A 25,095-nucleotide genomic window follows, 5' to 3' on the forward strand; every position below is an offset into this window, starting at 1 on the left:
CTCCAACTATGGGCTACTAAATAAAAAAAACCATCAATATTATTAAAAAATATATTATATATAATTTAGATTCTTTTTATATATATTTAATAATATATATAAAAAGAATAGATAACATAACAAAATATCACATGGAACTGTTCAGAACAAGCGAGTCGGGCTACGAGAACAAAGCAGGAGGGTTAACTAACTTAGACTGAGCAATTTTAGAACAGAGTGAATTGGAAATAGAATTCATTCTATTGATTATCTTTATTGTACAAATAGTATTCTATACATAATAAATATTTACAAAGTAAAAAATGAACCCGTTAACATCTCAGCGCTGGCCATAGGCCTGAAGTAGTCGTTTTAGAGCTCATTATTTTCCTTTACACATGCATCGTAAAAGATGACAGTGGGTTCAAACCCAAGCCAACCATTTAATTAATTCATCTCATGATGAAGGAAAACATTGTGAGGAAATCTCCATGTGTATCAAGACTTATTAGAGCAGCTTGGGTTTAGCTCCAAACCGTCTCCTCAAAGACCTTAGCCCAGCATTGGGAGATTTACAGGATGGTAATTTGCTTCATATGTGTCATTTCAGGTCGTAAAGATATGGCAACGGTTTATCTAAATGCAGGTATTGTGAAAGATGTATTACATTTGTACAGGTAAATGTTCAACGGCTTGGAAAACACTAGTGATTTTTAACTTTGTCATTTCATAAATTCATATCATTTGTAAAAAATAGATTGGTAAAGAAGGCATATTATTCAAAACAAGATTATACAGATGATAAAAAAGCTTGGAGTTAATGCTTGATGACTTCCAGGCAGGATGTATTAAATAAATATATAATTATATTTAACTAACATGACTGTATTTTTAAATGTTGAAAAAGAGTAACTACTGATTTGCCGGTTCATCTCGGTAGAATCTACATTCCGAACCGGTGGTGGCTTCACTTAGTATAGTTTGTTAAATGACGATTCAAAAGTGCTTGTAAAAGCCTACTTGAATAAAGTAATATACTTTATGATTTTGAATTTTCAAATGTACTGTTTCCTTATTTATAAAATGATTGTTATAATATTTATTGTATTAAAAACGTCATCAGAAGCGGTCACAGTTTTAATTCCATATCTTATTTTAAACAACTGATCTTTGATGCCTCTCTTATGAATCTATGTGTAATATACTTGAAAAATATATCGTAAATGATGCTTTAATGTATACAGGCTTAAATATTACTGAATGCTGTTTCCATAACACTTAAATCTAAAGTAATTATGTATAGAGAGACAATTATAGCGATGCCAATGAGTTAGTAACGGTAATTCAATTAATCTAACAACACCACTTGATGGTAGACTGACATCTGTAATTATATATTGGCACTTGAAGGCATTCTCACATTGCCAAAACGCTGCCAATACACATCATGAACTATTATTCTTATAGCTATAATTACACTGCTTTTTTTATAGTGGCTGCCATTCGTGCCAGTAAAATGCCAATCAAGATAGTACGTCCGTATGTGTTGCGTATGTGCGTCTGAGATAATTCTCGTATTAAAATAGACCCTTTGCTTTGCTATCCGCTGCGAATTTCCTAACATGCACTATGTAGTCCAACATTACAGTTGCGAACGCTGCGTCCAGGACGAATTGAGGTATTTTACCTGGAATAAACAATAATATCATTATTAACGGCTTGTGTGTCCCATTTGTGGGCAAAGTATATTTTTAACGATATTTTTTTAATTCGTGTATCATAATTTGTTTAGTCCAAATTCATTTTCAATGTTATTTTATTTTATCAATATTGAAAGAAGATTTCATTGCATTGATGACTTTATTTATAATGTATTTAAAAAATGAATTAATTTCTTCTGTCACTTCATTTCATTCATTCATTCATTCATTCATTTTTTTCTTTTAGTACTCATGTTACCTCGCTCAAATCAAAATCGTTTTTAATTAATTCTATATTAATATTTCTAAACATAATATAACTATGAGTGGTCACCATGATACCATCGCCCATAGACAATGGCGCTGTAAGAATTATTAACCACTCCTTGCATCAACCTTGAGAACTTAGATAGATTAAATATCTAGTTATATCAAAACATACTTATTTACAATTGTAACGTGTGAGGCTTGATAACTGGATCACAAATTTACCTTTAAGATCACAACACATGAGCCACTGGAACACGGTGCGCTGTACAGTCTTCCCGCCCTCCTCCACGGCTTTGGGGGCGAGGCACCAACAGCCCACTTTATTGTGACCTCTGTGGAAGTTTTGAAAATTGAGCATCGTTATGTTTGAACTTATTATATGTATAGAGTGTCGCAGTACAAAATAACTAAAACAAAAAAGCGAGCCGCTTAACACTCGCTAAACGCCATACTACTTTACTAGTGTGCGTGAACTTAGAGACCAAACGTAGATCAATATTTTTTTCGACACGTTCTCAGTTCTGTCGGTCTACATATCTAGATATATAAATTATCAAAGTGAAATAATGTTTAAAAAAAAAACCAGCAAACCGGATTTTTCCAGTATATAATAATGCAGTTTTAATTATCATTGAAAGCTGTCTCGAGATTCGTTTGAGCATTTACACTCACCTGACCATATCTCTGGCGGGTGGGTACCCGGGTACGGCCACGCTGACCCCACTAGTGATGTAGCAGGTCGCGTCACCAGCCTCCACAACCCGTCCGTCAGGCCCCAGCGGCGCCAGACGTCGCAGGATGACGAAGTCCCGCGGGGCGATGATCCCGCGCCCGCCGCCCGCCGTCACTTGGTACGACAGGTCTATGCCGGGGCCGATCTCCTGGAAACCAGATCGAGAAGATTATCAATAAGGTTCAAAGTCAAAGTCAAAAATCTTTATTCAATATAGAAGTGTTTACACTTGCTTATTGATTGTCAAAAATCTACCACCGGTTCGGAATTTAGCACCTCGGACCTGAGAAGAACCGGCGAAAGAAACTCAGCGGGGTATATATATATATTTTTTTTTAACCATTATTATGTACAATGATAATTATATTTTAGTTATTTGAAGCAGCCGATAACGATTAACTTATTTTTCTTTATTAATTAATTCGGAAAATGAGGTAATATGTAAAATATTCTCTTGCCGTTTCTTCTCGCTGGAGTCTGTTTTACGAAAAGGTGATAGGGTAAAAATATTGACGATTTAAAAATAATTTATTTAAACTTTATTCAAATAAAATACATTTGATTTCATTTCATTTGAACGGCACATAGTCACTTTTGATAATACATAATAAAGCTTTATTGAAATAGTTTTTTGTACATACATTCAACGATACCTGGCACCTATACTAGGAAGCCCTGTATCTAAGGGTCCAGTGCTATACCATACAATGATGACACTGATACTGTACACTGCCATACACCATCCAACACGGAATTTTGAGACTTTATAACCCTGAGTTAGCTACTGAGAATATTTTAACACTTTTATAATTACTTAGTTTTAAAACCCAGTGGCTACCCGAAGTAAGAATCTTAGCAGTATTTTCCTGAGACTTGAAGCTGTTGAACTGATGCCTACTAATACTGGTCCTGTTATTTTTCTTTCCATCGGATTATGTGATACTATAGCCTATTCCAACGGAAGCAGGAAAAAAGATAAACAAACCTTAGATTTACGTATTTCATGCGATTCGCTAACAACTAAGCTATATTTTGCACTACTAAGAGTTTATGATTAATACATCTTTTTTCCAATAAACCAATATTGCACTAAACCAATCATTACCACTTTAATTTTACTTCCAAAATCTCTATAACAGTTTCGTCGACGTCCAAAGCGGAATTTTTATAAAGATAGATTTAACAAGCTCTAAACACCAATGATTTTTTTATGATATCGGTAGGCGGACGTGCAAATAGGTCACCTGTTGGTAAGTGGTCACCACCGTCTATACACAATGCCACTGTAAGAAATATTAACCATTCCTTACATCACCAATGCGCCACCAAACTCGGGAACTAAGATGTTATGTCCCTTGTGCCTGTAGTTACACTGGCTCACTCACCCTTCAAACCGGAACACAACAATACTTAGTACTGCTGTTTGGCGGTAGAATATCTGATGAGTGGGTGGTACCTACCCAAATGGGCTTGCACAAAGCCCTACCACAAAGTAAAAATAGTAATTTGCTGTCAAATGTTGTTTATTTGGCTTTTCTCCTGTTATGGTTGGAATACAGTAAATGTACACTTGAGTTAGGACAAATATTTGTGCTTTATAATTTGTACTGTGCAGTTGGCTAATCTACTGAGGACAATATCGTTGCTAATAGAAGCATTACCTTAATCAATTCACTCTTTAATATGGTAGGGTTCCATTCGGGTAACTTTGTGATGTTATTTTTAAATTCTTCAAACAGGTACTTCGCCGGACAGTCGACTATACCCTTGAATAGAAAACAAACATTAATTTCATACTGATTTATTTTCCATGGTACACTTCTTGGGACGTTTAGTAAAATTATGGTAGACTGGCGAATAGGACCCGTGACAGTAGTTACATCACCAATGCGTCACCAATGCGGAACCAAGATGATGTTACACTGACTCCCTCACTCTTCAAACCGGAACACAACGATGCTAAGTTTTTCTATTTGAATAGGTAATGGTTGATGGGACCTATTCAGACGGACTTAAAGGAACTTATCATAGGATGTAAAAAAAAATCAAGTAAATACTCCACTCCTGGGCTAAGGTCTCCCCCGTTAAGGTTTGGAGTTTATTTCACAAATATGCTCCAATGTGGAAAGACATGCAAGTTTACCTTCACCGAGAACAGATGAGGTATAAGCCCAAATTAAATGGATATGTGTCTGACCTGGGCTTGCGTTCTAAGCACTGGGCCATGTCCATGTCTAATTTAAATACCGTAATAATTTACCGTAAATCTGTAAACTTTGCCGAATTGTTCGCACTGTTTTGACTCGACTATGTCGCCCTTCTGCGAGCCCCGTTTCTCCAGCTTCCAGTCTGGAAGGTTGATCGTCCTCCATGCGTTCTGCATGCCTTCCTCTGCCATTTGCTTGTATTCATCTATCTGGAAAGTAAAACATGTTTAAGGAGTAAATATGTGGTTTCGGATATTTTTGGTTAAATGTAGTCATTTTTTTATTTTGTGACTTTTGTCCTACACAGGTACGTCAGTCCTATTGTCCCTTCTTCCTTTTGTTAAAACATTATTTATTATTAATAACCATTAAATTGAATTCCAGAAGCATCCTAGCAGATTCTGATAAAGGATCTGATAGAATACTCTGAACAAATCCAAATATAAATTAGTTAGAGTAACTTTCTCTTATTCTGAGTCTTGCCACATTCGATCAACAAGTGGAATGCAGTCATGCTATGCTCTATCAAACTGTTTTATACAGCTGACTGTCTCGTTGGTCACGAGACCAAGTAGCTTACTGATAAAGTTGTAATACTTGAACTTTTGGATTTAAGCTCCAGTTCAGGTCGATAGAAAATTATTCTGTGCTCGAACTCTCTCTGGTCGTGTCGGATGTACAATCCGACGTCACCGTCACCGAAGACGAGATGAATTATAAGCACATAAGTGCATGAAAATTCAATGTCGAATGCTCGGGTTTGAACCATATTTTAAATTTGACGTGTTCTTACAACAAGACGATCTCAACTAGAACTCTCTATGAATTTAACAAAAAACGAAATAGAACAATCAATTGGTTGATACTGGTGGTCACCAATATCAACCAACTAATTATGCTACCAACATTGGCCAGCTTGGTCTAGACTTCAGAAAAGTAATTGGGTTTTCTATCGAAACATTCTCAGTATCAGCCTGGAAGTTGGAAGTGTGTACACTTCTGTGCCCCGGAAAGCAATTTCCGATGGAATTTGCCGTCCCATCGGATTATTAGTGTGGGAAAAGACAGTGCATCTGTGTTTGCACACAGACACGTTGTGCACTAGAATATAACCAGCGTAAGCTGGTCTCCCTTGAGATCGACCGCTGAAATCAGTCAGGACAACATCGTACTATCAATAAAAGATTATGTATAAATTATCAGAACTATGTATATATATGTATATAACGCACATATGTAAGTCGAAAACATAATAACTATGACTAATCGTAAACATAGCGCAGCTGTAAATGATAAAGTTATTACATTTGTCGTTTGACACAACCTCTCTAATCAAAACTCGATAGCTCTTTGTTTCAAATTAGTAATAACAAGATTACTATTTGTTATATTTACACGACTGTCTATAAAGGAGTGTAATGCTTTCAGGGTGCAGGCTCTTAAATGTCTGAACAGATTTTGATATATGGGGTATTGTTACAATCCTTAAATCATGCCGAGTGACACTGGCAATGAGTTCGTTCATATAGGACGGGATTGTTAATTTTTAAGGTTATTTTATTTCGGTGTTGGTAGAGGTTTTTGTGAGCCCATCGAGGTGATGTAGATTCCGACATTTGTTCACAGCAGCATTCCTAACTGATATTTAGACTTGGGAAATATTAGTCTTTGTGTTATTATAACACTCTCCTAATCAGATGGGAATGATATCCGACATAACCTGAGAATTCAGGTGCAGACAATGGCTTTGTTTCGAGGCGCAAATGTATTCACACTTCCAGCTTTTAGATTCGATTCGAGATTTTGGCTACTACTATGGAATTTTAGACAGAAAAACTCAATAGGTCTGCACATTCCGATGTTTTGGGTTTAAGCTCTAAATCGGGGCAATATCGTTATTGAAATTTTCACCGGTAAATTCGCAAAATAAACCTATAGTTTAAATGTTGGCAGTGTAACATTCATGATTCAGAAATCACGTAAACTCGATGATCCTGCATCCAAACTCACGGCGTGTCCGACTGCTGACCCATCACCATCAGAGAGAATTGTGATGGACCTGCATTTGAACCCTAGATTGGATTCAATGTTGGGAAATAATGCGTCGTGATTGTAAGGTTTTAATAGATAACTTGTTAAAATTGTTATGTATTTTGTATAGTATGTAAATAATTGTGTTTTATACGATCAATTAATATTTCGACTATTGGATGTTAATTTGACTAAATTTGCGATAGCCAATCAGAAGCGTTCGCCAATCACAGCGATGACTTGATCATAGTTGAGAACGGCTGGATAACAGCCAACGGACACAACCATAAATTGTTATAATATACAATTGTCAGAGAAAGTAATTACTTTGTTTAAATTGACTGACCTAAGACCCACTTTATGATTATGTAGTCAGGACATCAACTCCAGAGTTTCTGACAAAGATCAGTTGAGCGATGGAACACTCTTAAACTTTTTCATAATAAGTCTTAATAATAATTAAGACGACCTCCTTGGTCGAGTAGTGTGTAAACCGGTTTTCATGGGTACGCCACTCCGAGGTCCCGGGTTCGATTCCCGGCCGAGTCGATGTAGAAAAACTTTATTAGATTTCTATGTTGTCTTGGGTCTGGGTGTTTGTGGTACCGTCGTTACTTCTGATGTCCATAACACAAGTGCTTTAGCTACTTACATTGGGATCAGAGTAATGTATGTGATGTTGTCCAATATTTATATTTATTTAATAATGTTTATTCTCTAATATCTTTATCTATATTTACGGGAAAAGGGGGACGGGATAACTTACTGTCAACCACTCAGCTTTAAATGGTTCATCATTGTCTCGGTTGAACAGATGTTTCATCCAGCTAGCGATGGAGAAACCAAATCTATTCATATTATCCAATTTCTTCTGTAACTCCTCTTCGGTTCCAACGTTCTCAAGTTCTCCGATATGTTTCTCCATTTCGGTTTCTGTTAGCGCGGGAGTTTCGGACTTGGACGCCATGTTTGTTTCGACAATTCGTTTTAATCGACTATTTTTGGTTAAGTTTATTTATGACCTGTCACGTTTATTTTATATTTATTTTAAAAATAAATAAATTATAGAATATTCAAATATCATTTTAATTTAAATACGTTTTTAAAGTAAATTGATATTATTAAAATAAAAGGTCGGTTATAATACGAATCGTTTCGCTTACGAATAGTAGATATGACATTTATTTATAGATCTTTTCGAAAGGAACGGTAATATCATTCTATAAAAACGAACAGTAAAGGTAATAAATAACACCTACTTAGTTTCCGAATTCGCAAAGTTAAAATCCTTCCCTTCCTGGATCACCGTATTCGTTTCTATAAGTGTTAAATAATCGCTACGACCAACGCGTATATAATTTCGTATTTATCTAAATATAATTTTAAATGTATTTAAGTTAAGTTGATTATAAATTGTGTTCAATGTTATTTAATTTCGTGATATGATTTTTACATCTACCGTCTACGAACATTAATTATTATTTGAATTTTGTATAAATAGCGATATATTTACAATGAATGATTATAATTATTGTCGAACCTGAGCAGGGTGGTCACTCTACCGGCTTAATAAATATTGTTTATAACAATACGACAATTCTTTCGCTGTCCTGGACCACCTTCCGTTTCATAAGATTCCACAGCAAATTAAAAAAAAAAGCTAATGTCAAAAAATCATTGTTAAATAAGACCTATCACTCAATACAAGATTATATAAAAATAAAAAAGCGTGGACTACTGTTCTTTACTGACATATTTTGTAATTAAAATGGTGGAAGAGTACCGAGTTCCTTGCCGGTTCTCGATAGAATCGTTGGATTCAAAAGTGATTAAAGTATATATTGTTTTTTTTTTAATACTTTTGTCGAGCGAAGCGGGTCGATAACAGACAGTGTAGGGTATTACAATGTATGTAATCTTTATCCGATAATGTTTATATTTTATAATCTCAATAGATGTAAATAATCGCTACCGGCTTAGTTGATTGTTGATTTGATTGATCATATAAATGATTGCAATTGCAATCATTTTAATATTCTACCGCCGAACAGCAATACTTAGTTATTGCAAGAAACTTACAAGTTACTTTCCAAAATTTATATTTCACTATGTTAGTTAAATACGTATAATAAAATCGGAGTGTCTGTTTGTAATATTAAAATAACCCATTTTTAGTAAATGCATATGTATGTATACACGGTACATACACCAAAATAACATTTTTTACAATTTTTGTGTTTGTCTGTCTGTCTGTTTGTTCCGGCTAATCTCTGGAACGGCTGAACCGATTTCGTCGGGACTTTCACTGGCAGATAGCGGATGTAATAAGGAGTAACTTAGGCTACTTTTATTTTAGAATTATATATATAAAGGAGCGTCAGAAGGGGCCCCATTGAGGTCCCGGGCGTCGCCATCCATAGTGGGCGTTGTAACGGCAGGACTTTGATAATAAAAAAAAGGCACACTCGTATTGTATAGTCTTATTATTTCACCGTTTTACAATTTCACACAAAAGGTACACAATCAACACTTTATTATAACTAGATTAGAGCCAATAGATTAGCACGTGTGCACCTCGTGCGGCAGCTGTCAAACGAATGCCGGCCGCTATTCCTCGAGGCGACACCCACTACTCTATTCGGAGTTACCCGCTCATATTTTAATAACATCACATAATCAACTAAAACTAAAACATTATTAAAAAATCGTAAATAATAATTTCGTAATTTTTATCATGAAAATTAATCAAAAATCAGCGCGCCGTCACGGCCGTCCTGCATTATCACACGTCCTCGTGTGTCCCATCTGTAAGCCAAAGACATAGTATTTTTTTTTTTATTACTTTTTTTTTTTTATATAGCACACTCCGTTCGGTCACCCTGACTCTTCAAGTAACTTCCTTTGTTAATCTTATACAACAACTCACAGTGATTACAAATATTTGCGTCCAGATACAACAAAATCTTTCGTAAATTAAATAAAAAGTACACATAGCATAGGGACCTACAAATGTCTCATACGTTATTCAATGCCACACAGGCCATTTGCTGCCACACAGGCTAGTCGTTGCCACATAGGCTAGTCGTTGCCACACAGGCTAGTCGTTGCCACACAGGCTAGTCGTTGCCACACAGGCTAGTCGTTGCCACACAGGCTAGTCGTTGCCACACAGGCTAGTCGTTGCCACACAGGCTAGTCGTTGCCACACAGGCTAGTCTTTGCCACACAGGCTAGTCAATGTCACATATATCAAAAATACAATTGAAAGAAAATGTAATTACTTACTATGGCCGTCATCGGCACATTCTGTCTCAATTTGGTTGGTTGGGATTTCTAGTCCGCCACGTAACTCTAATGGAACATAACATTCAGGCATTGCACGCACACGATCGTGCGCATACTTATACGTCCTATTAGAGTTAAGGGCCCGCAGTAAATACCGGTCACCATCCAACAGCTCAACTACCTTATAGGGGCCTTTAAATTTTGGGTCAAGCTTGGTTTGGTTACGCTCGTGATTTTCAAGAAGCACATAATCACCTACTTGAAATTTTTTTTAAAATAGCTTTTCTTTTATCAAACCTTACTTTCTCCGAGGAAGCGTTAATTTCTATTGCTTGTGCCGATTGCTCTCTAATATGATTTAAATCTATTTCTATGTCATCGGTTTCTAATGACATTAAATTTAGGGGCCTAGCAACCTTTCCTATTAACAATTCCAAAGGACTTGCCTTTGTAACCCTATTTATAGTACAGTTAATGGCCAGCTGAATTTCAGGCAACGCATCTTGCCATGACTTATTATTATCTACCTCAACAGCAGTTAACATATTCTTTAATGTGGACATGACTCGCTCTACCTGCCCGTTTGCGCGGCTTGTGGCGGTAGCTATAAGATGTAGGTTAATGTTATGTGTATTGCAAAAGTCCCTAAACTCTTTTCCAGCAAAGCATCGACCCTGATCAGCTATGACGCGTGTAGGAGCACCAAACAAGGAGACATTGTATTTTAATGCCGAAATGGCACTGTTTGCGTCTATGTTGCGTGTATGATGTAATATCACGTACTTGGTAAAAGCATCTACTGATACAAAAACATACTCTTTTGCGTCTTTCTTACCGCTTAATTTACCCGTTGCATCCATGTGAATGGTATGCCATGGGATTGGAGTTTTAGGGATTGGATGTAGTTCAGCTTGAACTTTTCCCGAGTTAGACTTTGCAATTCTGCAAGTTATACAGTTTTCTACAAATTTTCGTACGTACTTGTTCATATTTGGGAACCAATAGTGGCAATGGGCCTTTTCCAATGTTTTCTCCCACCCTAGGTGCATGATATTTTCGTGAACATGATTAATTATAGCCCACTGAAATTCCCTAGGCACTATTGGCAACCAATAGCTCTTGTTATTCCTGTCAATTTTGCGATAAAGAAGACCGCGCCTAATTTCGTACGTTTTAGCGATATCACTACTAAGCTCATTTGCTTGAAGTTTTGTCATTATAGAATTAATTTCATTATCCTTTTGTTGTTCAGCCTGTAACCAATGGTCTGAAATCACAGTCAAATGGATACGTTTTTGTTCAGCTTTGACGGCTGAACGCACTGTGTTTGGCAACGGGTTACGGGAAAAGAAATCTACGTGACTCATTTGTTTCCCCAGTCTATATTCGACATCAAAGTCAAACGCTTGCAGGAAACACCACCATCTATGAACACGAGGTGTAAGGTCAACCTTCGACTTAGAAGCCTTGACAGCATTGCAATCAGTAACAACAATAAACCTTCTACCCTGCAAATAGTGACGGAAATGCTTGACAGCGTTCACCACTGCAAGCGTTTCCAGCTCGTATGAGTGGTATCTTGATTCAGCGCTGGAGGTTCGGCGACTGTAGTATTCGACTACATGCAGCTTGCCATCAACTCGCTGCATAAGTATTGCACCATAGCCTTCAGCGCTGGCATCTGTATGTAGCTCCGTTGGGAGTTTAGGATCAAAGATCATCAATACAGGTTTATCAGTCAAAATGTCTATTATATCCTGACGAACCTTCTCGAGTTGGGGATTCCAATTGATTTTACCTTTTCCCGAGGTAAGCCCATAAAGAGGAGCTGCCTTTTGAGAGAACCCAGGTACGAATTGCCTAAAGTAGGAAGCTAAACCAATGAATTGTCGAAGTTGAGTGACATTTTGAGGTGGTGGTAGCTCAGTAAGGGCTCGAATTTTACGAGGATTTGGTCTTATTTCACCGGCCGACACCTCATAACCCAAAAATTCAACCCTGGTTTTAAGAAAACTACATTTTTTTATATTTAGCGAAAATCCAGAATCAGTTAACGCTTTAAGAACTAGCTGTAATCGTTCGATGCCCTCGCCTACTGTTCGTGATGGAATGATGACGTCATCAATGTATACTACAGCAAATGACTCAGTTAATGCCCCAAGGGCTTTATTAATGGCACGTTGATACACTGAAGGTGCATTGCGAAGCCCAAAAGGCATTGACAGATACTCAAACTGGCCATCCGGTGTAACAAACGCGGTACGTTCTATGGAATTTTCTTGGACAGGAATTTGATGGTAGCCGCTAGCCATATCTAAAGAAGTAAAATAGTTTGCACCCACTAAACGCTGTATTTGATCCAAAATAAGTGGCAGAGGATATCTATCAGGCACCGTATTGCTGTTCAGTTCCCTATAATCTACGCAGAGCCTATCGCTCCCGTCCTTCTTCTTAACTAGGATAATTGGACTCGCGAAGGGGGAAGAACTCTCGCGTATGATACCAGCTGATAAAAGTTCTTTGACTTGACGGCGTACTTCCTGTCTTTCGTCTGGACTCAACCTATAGGGTCTACGTTGAACCGTGAGATTAGGGTCAATTAGTTTAATGACCAGCTGACCAGTACTAACCCTACCAGTGGGTGTACCCTCAACTAAATAACTAGAATGATTTTTCAGTAAGGTTATTAATTGCTCTTTCTCACGATCGGATACGTCGCACTCTATAGTCTCGAATTTGTCTACCTTTTTACCTATGTCACAAATAGAAACTACCCTGTTCTTTTTAAGAATAAGATTGTTTTCAGAAATCTCTATTGAAAACCCTAATGCAAGCAGATCCCTTCCAATCATTATATCGTTGGAAATACACGAATCGGGCACCACGTGAAACAGTATCTGCACTGAATAACCCTGAATTGAAACTGTAGCGAGAATTTGGATATTGCAATTAAGGCAAGCGTTACCTATACCCAATAATGTTACTGCATTATATTGTCTTTTACCTGGAAACCTATCTGACAGAACTTGTTTTATCAAAGAGCATTCGGCACCCGAGTCAAAATAAAATGAAAACATCTCACCGGTTTCATCTATGAGCTTATCCATAGCTGGTTGGATGGAACAGACATTCACTCGCCGTTCGGTCCGTACATCGCTGCCCTTAACATCCACACTGGGACAGCGCGGCGCGATGTGGCCTCGTTCACCACACTTGAAGCAGGTCGGAGTGATTGTCTTCTTCTGCGCGCCAGCTTCCTTCGACTGTTGAGAGGTGGTTGTATCTGATATCTCAAGTCGCGTATTAGTATTACTGTCACGACTACTGTTGCCTCTACAATCACTAGACACGTGACCCATCTTGCCACAATTATAGCATCGCCGCGTATTCTCCATACGTGGCTTCTTCGCTTCTACAGGCGTAGTAGTCTTCTCATTAGGCGGAGGCCCTCTTTTTCTAAAGCTAAAAGCCATGAGCTCTTGTTGTAATTTATTACGAGTGTCAATCTCAGTAGTAAATGTTATTCTTTGCAATCGCGGCTCAATTTTTGAAGCATGTGCTAGAGTAATCGCGATCGCAATCTGCTCTTTCGACAAAGACTTCCACTGCGCTAATAAAGTACTCATAAATCGTCCGGCATATGCAGACAAACACTCGCCTTCCTTTGGAGTACTATTCAGTAATCGCCATAAACTCGCAGCTGGAGTCTCAACAGTGTCAAATCTTGCCAAGAACAGATTTTTTAATTGCGGCCATGTAATTCCCGAAAAACTAGATTGGGCTAGCCATGGTGACGCCGATCCCTTGAGTGCCTTGCTCATAGTGATTATCAAATCACTGCCAGAAATAGGTTTTTCTTGTAAACATATGTCCACCGTCTCACACCAAGCGCGAGCGTCGTGCTCTGGAGTATCAGGATTAAACTCAGGCAACGTAATCATGCTGGATACACGTGGTTCTCGTATAGCACGAATTAACTCCATCATGTTTTGTTGCTGCATTTCAAAAAGACTTTTCCAACGTTCACACTCATTTACTTGTGAAATATTATTGCACTGGCCTGTATTCTGTTCCTGATTCGTCACAGGTAATCCCACTTCTGATAAAGGAGCGTCAGAAGGGGCCCCATTGAGGTCCCGGGCGTCGCCATCCATAGTGGGCGTTGTAACGGCAGGACTTTGATAATAAAAAAAAGGCACACTCGTATTGTATAGTCTTATTATTTCACCGTTTTACAATTTCACACAAAAGGTACACAATCAACACTTTATTATAACTAGATTAGAGCCAATAGATTAGCACGTGTGCACCTCGTGCGGCAGCTGTCAAACGAATGCCGGCCGCTATTCCTCGAGGCGACACCCACTACTCTATTCGGAGTTACCCGCTCATATTTTAATAACATCACATAATCAACTAAAACTAAAACATTATTAAAAAATCGTAAATAATAATTTCGTAATTTTTATCATGAAAATTAATCAAAAATCAGCGCGCCGTCATATAGAACAAAAATAAAATCACGTTACAATATCCAAATAACTTAAATTCAAACAACGCGCACGAAGTCGCGGGCACAGCTAGTATATAATATATCCAGACCGAAACTCAACAAGTATTAGCTCCACGTATTATCATTGGCATAATTTTGTGTTGAATAACTTGCCTCTTTTTAACAAATGATTTGAATCTATGAATCGGTAAAGTTAAAGGGGGTAGGATCGACGGAATTCAAAACATTAATAGCCTTTGAGCATCAACGAGCGATTGCTGGTCGATAGGCGTTTTAGTCTTATATCGATGCGTCCGATGAGAAAATAATTCATCTATATAATATCATAAATGTAAGTAACTCTGCTACGCTTTCACAACCAAACGACTTAACCCAATTTGATGATTATATAGATGATAAAAAAGCGTGGAGCTAACGCTCGTTGACTTCCAGGCAGGAGACACGACATACATATATAATTGTATTTAACTAACATGACTGTATTTTTAGATGTTGAAAAAAGTAGCTACTGAGTTTCTTGCCGGTTCTTCTTGGTAGAATCTACATTCCGAAACGGTGGTAGCTTTACTTTAAATAGTTTGTTAAATGACGATTCAAAAGTGTTCTTAAAAGCCTACTTGAATAAAGTGTACTTGATTTGATTTGATGGAATTTGTTATGAAGCAAGCTTGAACATCTAAGGACATAGATTTAAGCTTAATCCGCAATGCGTATGAAGACGGGTGCCACAACTAGTCACTAAGGTTATGTTAGTGTTATGACGTCATAGGTAGTGGGACTGGTCTTTATATACCGAACATCTGACGTCCAACACCTAAGACGCGAGCGAAGCCGCGAGCAACAACTATAGATACATAAACAAAAATATATTATATAAATAATTATTACTTGAACTATATACAACATTTACGTGTTTATTTTTATTGATTATTTTCATTTGGCCTAGTTTTCGGAACGTAGTTTCTCATCGTACGATAAACTACAGATACTTGAATAAAAGATAATCACATCACAACAAACACTTCACGTGACCAGTTATAAAAAAAAAAAGTTAAAAAGAAAACTGCCATTACATTTACGTTCTTAAGTATGGTTTTGTGTGTGTGATTTTTTATGGTATAGGTTGGCTGACGAGCATATGGGCCACCTGATGGTAAGTGGTCACCAGTCACCACCGCTCATAGACAATGGCGCTGTAATATTAACCATTCCTTACATCGCCAATGCGCCTTGAGAACTAAGATATTATGTCCCTTGTGCCTGTAGCTACACTGGCTCACTCACCCTTCGAACCGGAACACAACTATTAAATTTTGCGAGGGTATGTATGTATGAATGTTATCATACGTTTCAATTTAAATTTAATTATTTAAATAATTAACCACAATGTAATTACCATAAATTCATTGATTCGAAAATCAAAATATACCTTAATCAACAACGAACACTTCAATGGTGGTTTACAGGTTGTTCTTTTAAAATTAACACCGGTTGGACACCTAGATTCTACCGAAAAAAAAACGGTAATAAAAGTTAGTTACTTTATTCAAAATAAAGTATATAGATAATTAATTAAAAACTTTTTTTTTTTGGCAAAAATCAGAAATTTAATAATTTTTGTCAAGAGGATCGGAATTGCGATTCAACGCAGAACAGCTGCTAGCATTCTTGCCACAATTCCAAGCGTTCATGATTGATACAGTAACTATTTTCAATAACAGTATTTAAAACAGGATATTTACCATGTTTTTTATTTTTATTTGGTGGAGCTCGAGAACAAGTCTCGCGAACAAGACATTCGTAGATAATGTCGAAATATCGAGCTCCACAAAATAAAAATAAAAAACATGGTAAATATCCCGTTTTAAATACTGTTAGTAATAAAAATAATCATGTTAATTTAAAATCTTATATTTTCAATAAATTAAAATGATTCTTATCTAAATAAATATTGCAAATTCTAACGAATTAATATTTTTCCTGTATGGAAACGAAACGGATTCCACGCTTTTTTTTATCGTCTATACAATCATTAATCCATTTATACAACTTATTAAAAGGTTTTTTTATTGTTAACGTGAAATTTAAATGTAAATTAAGCAAAGCTAGAATATAATTCGGTTTAAATTTATTTACATGTATCAAAACTAGTTGGATTCAAGTGGTTAGAAACATAATCACGAGGTTCAGTTGTGCCATTACGGTTAGAGCTTAGCGAATGTTGCTATCAAATATTTGTTGGGGATTGATATAAAATCAAATCAAATTAAAAAATTATAAACCACTAAGTATGGACCTATGCAGTAGCATAATATTCCTTAATACTGATTTATCGACTGCAAAATTTATGAATACGCAGCAAATATTTCATAGCAACAGTTGATATGTCACTATGATCACATATAGTCAATGTAGGCACTTGAATGGTTATGTTCTATGCAAATTGTGTAAAATATACTTCATTCGAGTAGGCAATTGCGAGCACGTTTGAATGGTTATGTTCTATGCAAATTGTGTAAAATATACTTCATTCGAGTAGGCAATTGCGAGCACGTTTGAATCGTCATTTTACAGAACTGTATTAAACGTAAAACTACTACCGCTTCGGATTGTAGTTTCTACCGAGAAGAACCAACAAAAACGTTTCACCTTAGTAATTAATCTTTTCCAACATTAAAAATACAAACTCATGTCAGTTAAATAATACTGTTTGACGGTAGAGTAGGTGATGAGTAGGTGGCCATGCACCACTACCACATTATAAATACGCCAAATTGATACGTGTATAATTTATACGTTGCGACACGCCCCGGCTTCGCACGGGTGCAATGCTGATACTAAATATACTACAGTATGTCTTACAACGTTCACAGTTTATCAGTCATTAGACAATACAAACCGCTATGTCGCTGCGTTTTAAAACTGTAATATCTTCGAAAATAATCATTTAAATTTCATGCTCATGGCCATATTGATCTATATTAAACTCACAATGTATTTAAGGTACTTAATTGGATGAGGATTGATGCTGTATTGCCTGAAATCGCTTCGAAAATAAGCCATTATTTCTCGTAAAAAGTAAAGGGTAAAAAATGGTTATTGTGGGCTATCCATGAGAGATAGACATATACCATCGCGGAGATTATTTTTTTTAAGACCTTTTTAAGGTATACAGTACTGTAGTATATTATTTTGATCCATCTCGTTGGGTTCAGCCAGCGTTTGCAATGAAAGCGCAAAAATATGTTTTTTTTATTTACGTCACCACTTTAGAAACCTCTAAAATGATCAGTATTTCTCTACTATATTGCACAAGTATTATACGTTTTAACCTTTCACTTGAAACATGAGAAAGACATGAGTCGATAATAATAATATCTACACAGTATAAAAAAAGTCGTTTCCTGCCCACTATACGTTCAGACCTTGTAAATTACGCAACGGATTTAAGTGCGGTTTTCATCAAATAACAGAGCTATTCAAGAGGAAGGTTTATATGTTTAATACATGCATATTCCGATGGAGAAAACCTGAGAATTTCAACTTTACTAACCAGGAAAACAACAAGAATTTTCCTTTTTATGTATATTTGTTAGTTATTTTAACCATGTAAAGCTGGGAAATATAGCTAGTTATAAGTAAAGAAAACGTTTAGGTTATGGTATTATCATCCTTGTCGCACTGAGTATTGCTCGATCACAGCGCTAACTTGCCGTGTTAAAAGGCCCAAGTCGAAAACCAGACTAGTTTCTAAAACTTGGAAGACCTGTTTGTATACACGTAGTCTTAGCTCTTGTTACACGACTGTTAAATATATAAATTTATTTATCTGTGCTAATATTACTAACTCGAATTTAAGTCTGTCTGTTGCGGTTTCTAAGCTAAGCAATTGAATCGATTTTGATGAAATTTTGACGGTAGGTTTTTTATTTTAATTCACCCTCTAGGGGTGATAAGATTTGTTCGCAAGTTCTTCAATTTGAAGTTGAAAATGTACAAATGTGTAATATTAAATATACGTTTTTTTTTTTTAATTACTTCAATTAATTTAAAAAAAAATGGGAAAATATTATTGAAAACACAAACTGAATTCGGACTCAAAAAAGCTAATACGCAAATCAGTAAAGACATTGTTTAACTTACGACAGTACCCGCATTAAAAACTTGTGGCAATCGTATATTTTTACAAAAGTAAAATAATGATGTTTAAATAAAAATCTTCAACGATTTGAAAACTTTTAAACCCGAACTACGAACGAAACCCGAGCGGACGCGAGAGCGTCTAAACTAGGACGAATCCGAGGAATCCCGGACGAATAGGAACCGTTATTTCAAAATGACAATAGACTTTCAATAGTTTTAATTCTATCAACCGTTAAAATCTATTAAAAATTAAAAGACTACAAGTTCTAGTCGATAAACTTATATAATAAATTACCTCGTAAGCGAAATAATTCGTTATCTATAAATAAATATCCACATTTAAAAAATAACGGTTTAATTTACAATTATTTATGTAATACACGTTACCGGGTAATTGTTTGGACCATTTGTTTATAATGAATTAGTTGTCGCCCGCAGCTTCGTTCGCGTTAGGGATTGGGCATAAAAAGTAGCAAATGTCAAGTTTGCTTTATACGAATTTATTGCAACAGACGGACTGACAAGCAAATAAGAAATCATGGCAACTTGTCAAAATATTTCGTATTAATTCTCGCAATGTTTAGATCTAATCTAATTGTACGATCTAGCACACCTGAAACCGCCTCAAAACTGTGAATGGAGCCTTTAATCTACACTATACTTATAAATACGAAATTAACTCCATCTCTCTGTCTGTATGTTGCTCTTTCACGGTGAAACCATCATCCTCCTGCCCTTATCCCAATTTTACTTGGGGTCGGCGCAGCATGTATTCTTCCGTACTTCTCTGTCGGACGTCATCTCACAAGTAACATTATTTCTAACCATATCGTCTTTCACACAATCCATCCATCGTTTCTTTGGCCTTCCCCTACCTCTATATCTATCCACATCCATTCTCAAAACCTTTTTCACAACATGGTCCTCACTCCTCCGCATAACATGCCCATACCATGACAGCCGGTTTCCAGATAGCTTCTCGGTTACCAGTGCCACTTTCAAACTTCCCTCTTTCACGGTAAAACCACTCAAACGAAATTGGTATGAAGCATACTTGACCTCCAAGGAAGGACATAGGCTACTTTTTCACCCCTAAACCCTAAAGCGCGAGCTAAGCCGCTGGTCACAACTAGTTTACAATAAAACGGACAATATGATCTTTAAATCAGATTGGTGTCTTTTAAGACCACCTGATAGCAAGTAGTCACCAATGACTATAGTAATTAACTCTCAAGTACTGAAAGAAATATCAAGTTTTTTATATTATTAATGCGCCACCAACCTTGGGAACTAGAATGTTATATCTCGTGTCCGAATTTACACATGAGTTCACTCACGGTTCACGTCGGAACACAACAATTAACATTGCTGTTTGGTGGTAGAATATGTGATCAGTGCGTACTTAAAGGAGCTCGCAGAAAGTTCTAGCACCAAGTTTAACACAAAGCGATCTGTAATATTTACAACAATATGCGACAGTTCCCAGTCGAGCTATATTTAATGACACTTAATATATCATATATTATGTTTTGTATAAATATATGTTAAAATAAACTACACAAAATATACTGAAATAAAAGTCACCTACATTTATGAAACACTAACGGTCCCTCCATAAAATTATCCGGTAACATATAATATACCGCGTGTAAAAAAACTTAATTTAAAATTCGAATAATTTCGACATTTACATTCAAATTAAAAGTATTTATAAATTTGTTCATTCATTTAAAATTGTAACGTTTAATATTTAAATTTAGAACAATTTGCAACGATTATTACTTATCACGTTTTAGTTGGAACGTATTCTATTTTTAAATTTAAATCATTGATAGTAAAAACACTATTGAGCACTTGTTTTAAATGCACTGACACAAGCAACTCACACGGCACACGGGTGGCGAGCGACTGAATCAGAAATCAGAAATCAACTACTATAACCAAAGACAAATTAATAATTCTTATCGACGCACCACATTTACACTTCGTGAGATATTAATGGTAAAACTGTGACTCATATATTTAATAATAAAAGTAGTTTAAATGATTTATTATTATTTTAAGCAATTATTGTAATAATGTTATTTTAAATTTAACGTTTGTTTACTAATAGATGAGCCATATAGAGCCGAGATGGCCCAGTGGTTAGAACGCGTGCATCTTAACCGATGATTTCGGGTTCAAACCCAGGCAGGCACCACTGAATTTTCATGTGCTTAATTTGTGTTTATATCTCGTGCTCGGCGGTGAAGGAAAACATCGTGAGGAAACCTGCATGTGTCTAATTTCAACGAAATTCTGCCACATGTGTATTCCACCAACCCGCATTGGAGCAGCGTGGTGGAATATGCTCCATACCTTCTCCTCAACGGGAGAGGAGGCCTTAGCCCAGCAGTGGGAAATTTACAGGCTGATTATGTATGTTTATTATGTTTACTAATAGAATATTTAGTAAGCTTATGAGGTTACAGAACCTAATGAACCCAAGAATCGTGATGGGCCGTGGAATTACCGGACATGAATTTAGGATTTGTAATTATGATAAAATGGTAATTAAATTTCAAGTTCACATCTAGAAAAAATGTAATATTTTTACGTTTATAATACGAAAGAAGAAATATTTTCCTACCATAACTTGAAATTTGAATATTTGGGTGTTTTAATTATTATATATATTATACATAGACTAAGGACGCAGTTCTGATAGAACAAAGTTTATCCTCTAATGGCCTACCATTTAATATCCTATACCACTCAGGAATAATGTACTTTTCTGCCAATGAGAGAAATTTTGGAATTCGATCATTTGTTTCTGAGATTTATATAGATAAGATACAAAGACAAGATTTTTCATATGATTTATATTATATTATCAGCTATATCATTTATTTGTTTCATGGTGTACAAAACTCACCACAGTTGACCTTGTCGAAGTTTAAACAGATTAAAAATAAAAAGTTATTGTCATAAAACTGAGATGAATAAAAACAATAGTTAAACGTTTAATTGATTTTTGTTTGTTTTTAAGCGATTGCACACTTATTCGATAAATTTTTAATGTATTTTTTTATCGAATTTAAATTTTATTAAATGATAAATCAAAGAATTTTCGTTAATAATCCGATTACAATGCTTATCTTGGAATATTTATTATCTATAAATATACAAGAATGAATATTTCTACTTTTATTTTTAATTTTAAGACTATTTTTTTTTTTTAATTGGCATTTTAAAAGTTTCAATACGAACCTACTTGAATAAAGAATATTTTGATTTTGATTTTTTAACTAATTTTAAGATCGAAGACGTGGCTACTTCGCCCATTAATACTGGAATCTAAGGTGTTGGGGCTTAGTGCACGTCTGTCTTGCTAGGTACCTCCCACTCACCATAGATTCTACCGCCAAGCAGCAATACTAAATAATAGTATTGTAGTGTTCCTGTTTGAAGGTTAACTCATTGTAACTACAGGCATAAGGATATAACACTTTCGTTTTGCATCTGAACGTGGTCGTGTCGGATCGCCGTACTATCGGATTACTGACCGACGTACGCGATCTGTTGGGCTGAAATAGGCTATTTGATTGGTTTTTAAAATGCATTTTATATTATTTAGTAGAGCTTAAGGAACCCAGTATACGTTATTTTTTTAATTCTAGTACATATTTGTTGAAAAATATAAAAATAAAAATTCTATATTTAAATAGCGCGAGAAAACGCTACTTTGACAATATGGCGCTGCAATGGGGTCGGTGACGTCACTTGCCTGTATTTTAATCTGTGGCACATATAATCCACATACAGTAGGCAAACGAGGTTAATAAGCAAGTGATGTTATCATAAGCCCGACCAATCAGGAGCGTTTTCACGTCACGTGACAAACGTTTAAAAAAATGCATTTTTATTTATGGATTTTTGAATAAATTAATTATTATTTTCAACTTTCGTTGATAAATAACCAATTTTAAACTCATAATATATACTGATTACAATAATTTTTCGCATTGTCAAATAGCCTATTGTACCGAAAACCGTCATCCATAAATCTCTCACCTATACAGGCGAGAGATATTAATATATTATGTAAATAACAAAACTGTTTGTTTAGTTATTTACATAATATATTAGTAATCACCATTCGTTTTTATTATAGGCGGCATTTTCATTGTCAAATCATATATTTAATTTATCATTGCGTTGAACAAAGTAACCTTTGACCCACACTAGTCTGATACAAAGGTCACTCATCTTGATCAAATTTACTCATCGGTGAAATTGAATGTTCTTATCGAGAGTGAAATTTAAAACAAACATTTCTGTTTTATCAAAGACTACCTTACGTCTGTGGCTTTAGCTGCGCGCGTGTTTGTGTGTGTGTGTGGGGGGGGGTTACTATGTGTCTTTTCTGCTCACCTGTGTTTGCAAATTTTCATGATCATTGATGAGTTAAGACGTGTAATCGTAACAAACAAACTCTAATTCATACATTAGTCAGGATGGAAGAGTAGTTAAAGGATATCTGTCTCCTTTTTTCGAATGTCAAATCAATGGTGGCTGAACGAGATAGATATAGACAATAGTTACAAAGTTTTAAAGTGAGAACGTTTATTTAACAGTTTAAATTAAAAAGCCATTGGTCTTGTGATTCAGTCACAAGACTAACGGCTTTCTTCATTTTCTCTCATCAGATGTAACGCCCCATTTGATTTTGAGATTAGTGTCGAGCTATTTAGAGTTGTACACTAAATAGCTGGACACTCCCGAAGTATGGCAGCCGCAGCCAAAAAGTCAGTTCAGGTCAGAATATATATTATGACATAGCAATTATTTTATTTTCCTACTGTTATTGTTTTAATTTTGTTGATTCATTGTACGTTTAAAGATCAATTTAGATTTAATTAGTCATTATGAGACCAGCTGCGGCATTTTAATGAGGTCATCAATATGACTGATATTGTAAAAAGGGCCATCGTTGACCACCATTGTTCTTGCTCTAATTGAGCTCTCTGTAAGTCCTGATTGCTAAAGATCTGCTGGAAACTAGTTCCCTGAAGACGAAGATGGACTTATCGTGGCGCTACACGTTGACCCATTGGCTTCGTCATGTAAACCTTCCAAAATTGAACGAAAAAAACTGTCATATGGCTGGTAAAGTGTGTCGAAGGACCAATGGCCGTTGGAGCAGACGAGTTCTTCAGATTATCCGAAGAAAAACTGGAATCACCGATATTGATTCTAAAATTGGCAAACAGAACTGTCAGGGGGCTGTCACGTATGTTGAAGGACCAATGGCCATTGGAGCAGACGAGTTCTACAGTATCATTATGCCAAACGGAAGATAAAGATAAAGAAGCGAAACGCAACTGAATACGGCAAATGGACCGACAGCTACCTCGGGAGAGAGTCATACGCAACAGTGGAGTACGAATGAGCTGATGTTCATGAATTAAATGAAGGTTCTTTGGATAAAAGGAACACTAAATCTTCATATCGAATACGTTGCTAAAATTTCTGTCTAATTGCTTCGGATTATAGATTAACTGGCAACAGATTAACATTAATTAAGGTCGATCGTTCGTTCATACGTTACGTATTTATGTTACAGTGAACGATGGCCTCGAATTAGTATACACAATACAAGATGATGAAATCAACGCTTCTCACGTCATTGGTCTAAATTAAAAGCGGGGGAAATTGCTAAGCGCGGCTTACTTATACACTAAAACCTTCTCGAGACGCGCTTCGTCTTCTGGTATATTGGTAGTAGTTTATCCGTTCTGCGTTACAAAAGAACGCTTCCTCACATATTTATATATATATACATATATGGACATATAAAAACAAAATACCACTCACTGATTAATCACGAAATCTCAGAAACTATAACAAAGACCTATAAACTGAAATTTGGCAGGTAAGTTCCTTATAGAGTGTAGATATCCACATTGGATTTTACGAAACTCCACTCCTAAGGGGGTAAAGCAGAAGTTGTAAGTTCGAAGATTTTTTTCGTAAAAAGCCGCAGGTTCAGCTAGTCAGTATATATAGATAGGCTTAAGATTTCGAGGACTTGTATTCGAACGAGTCCGTCCAATAAATTAAAAATATGATTTTTTAATAAGTTTTTCGTTGGGAAATACTCGGAACAGTTTATTGAAAATATGTACACGCTTGTGTTTCGGCAGAATGTAAAGCCGTTCTTCGATCAGACATATCAGATCGGGAGGGTTATCC

The 25,095-nt window shown here is 36.0% G+C and overlaps 1 protein-coding gene across 1 annotated transcript in view; it reads right to left on the minus strand.

The window, feature by feature from the left end:
• Window positions 1-1,478: 1,478 nt before the first annotated feature.
• The window catches only part of LOC113391802 (steroidogenic acute regulatory protein-like), a 34,379-nt gene continuing 10,762 nt past the window's right edge, over window positions 1,479-25,095 (minus strand). The window contains exons 8-12 of the mRNA XM_026627885.2: window positions 4,943-5,098; window positions 4,344-4,448; window positions 2,622-2,830; window positions 2,172-2,281; window positions 1,479-1,666 (exon numbers count right to left, since the gene is read on the minus strand). Coding sequence (XP_026483670.1) covers window positions 1,557-1,666; window positions 2,172-2,281; window positions 2,622-2,830; window positions 4,344-4,448; window positions 4,943-5,098 — 690 coding nt within the window. The 3' untranslated portion in view covers window positions 1,479-1,556. The remainder of the gene's footprint in view (window positions 1,667-2,171; window positions 2,282-2,621; window positions 2,831-4,343; window positions 4,449-4,942; window positions 5,099-25,095) is intronic.

The sequence above is a fragment of the Vanessa tameamea genome, chromosome 28 (assembly GCF_037043105.1).
Source record: "Vanessa tameamea isolate UH-Manoa-2023 chromosome 28, ilVanTame1 primary haplotype, whole genome shotgun sequence".
NCBI classification, from domain to species: Eukaryota; Metazoa; Arthropoda; class Insecta; order Lepidoptera; family Nymphalidae; genus Vanessa; species Vanessa tameamea.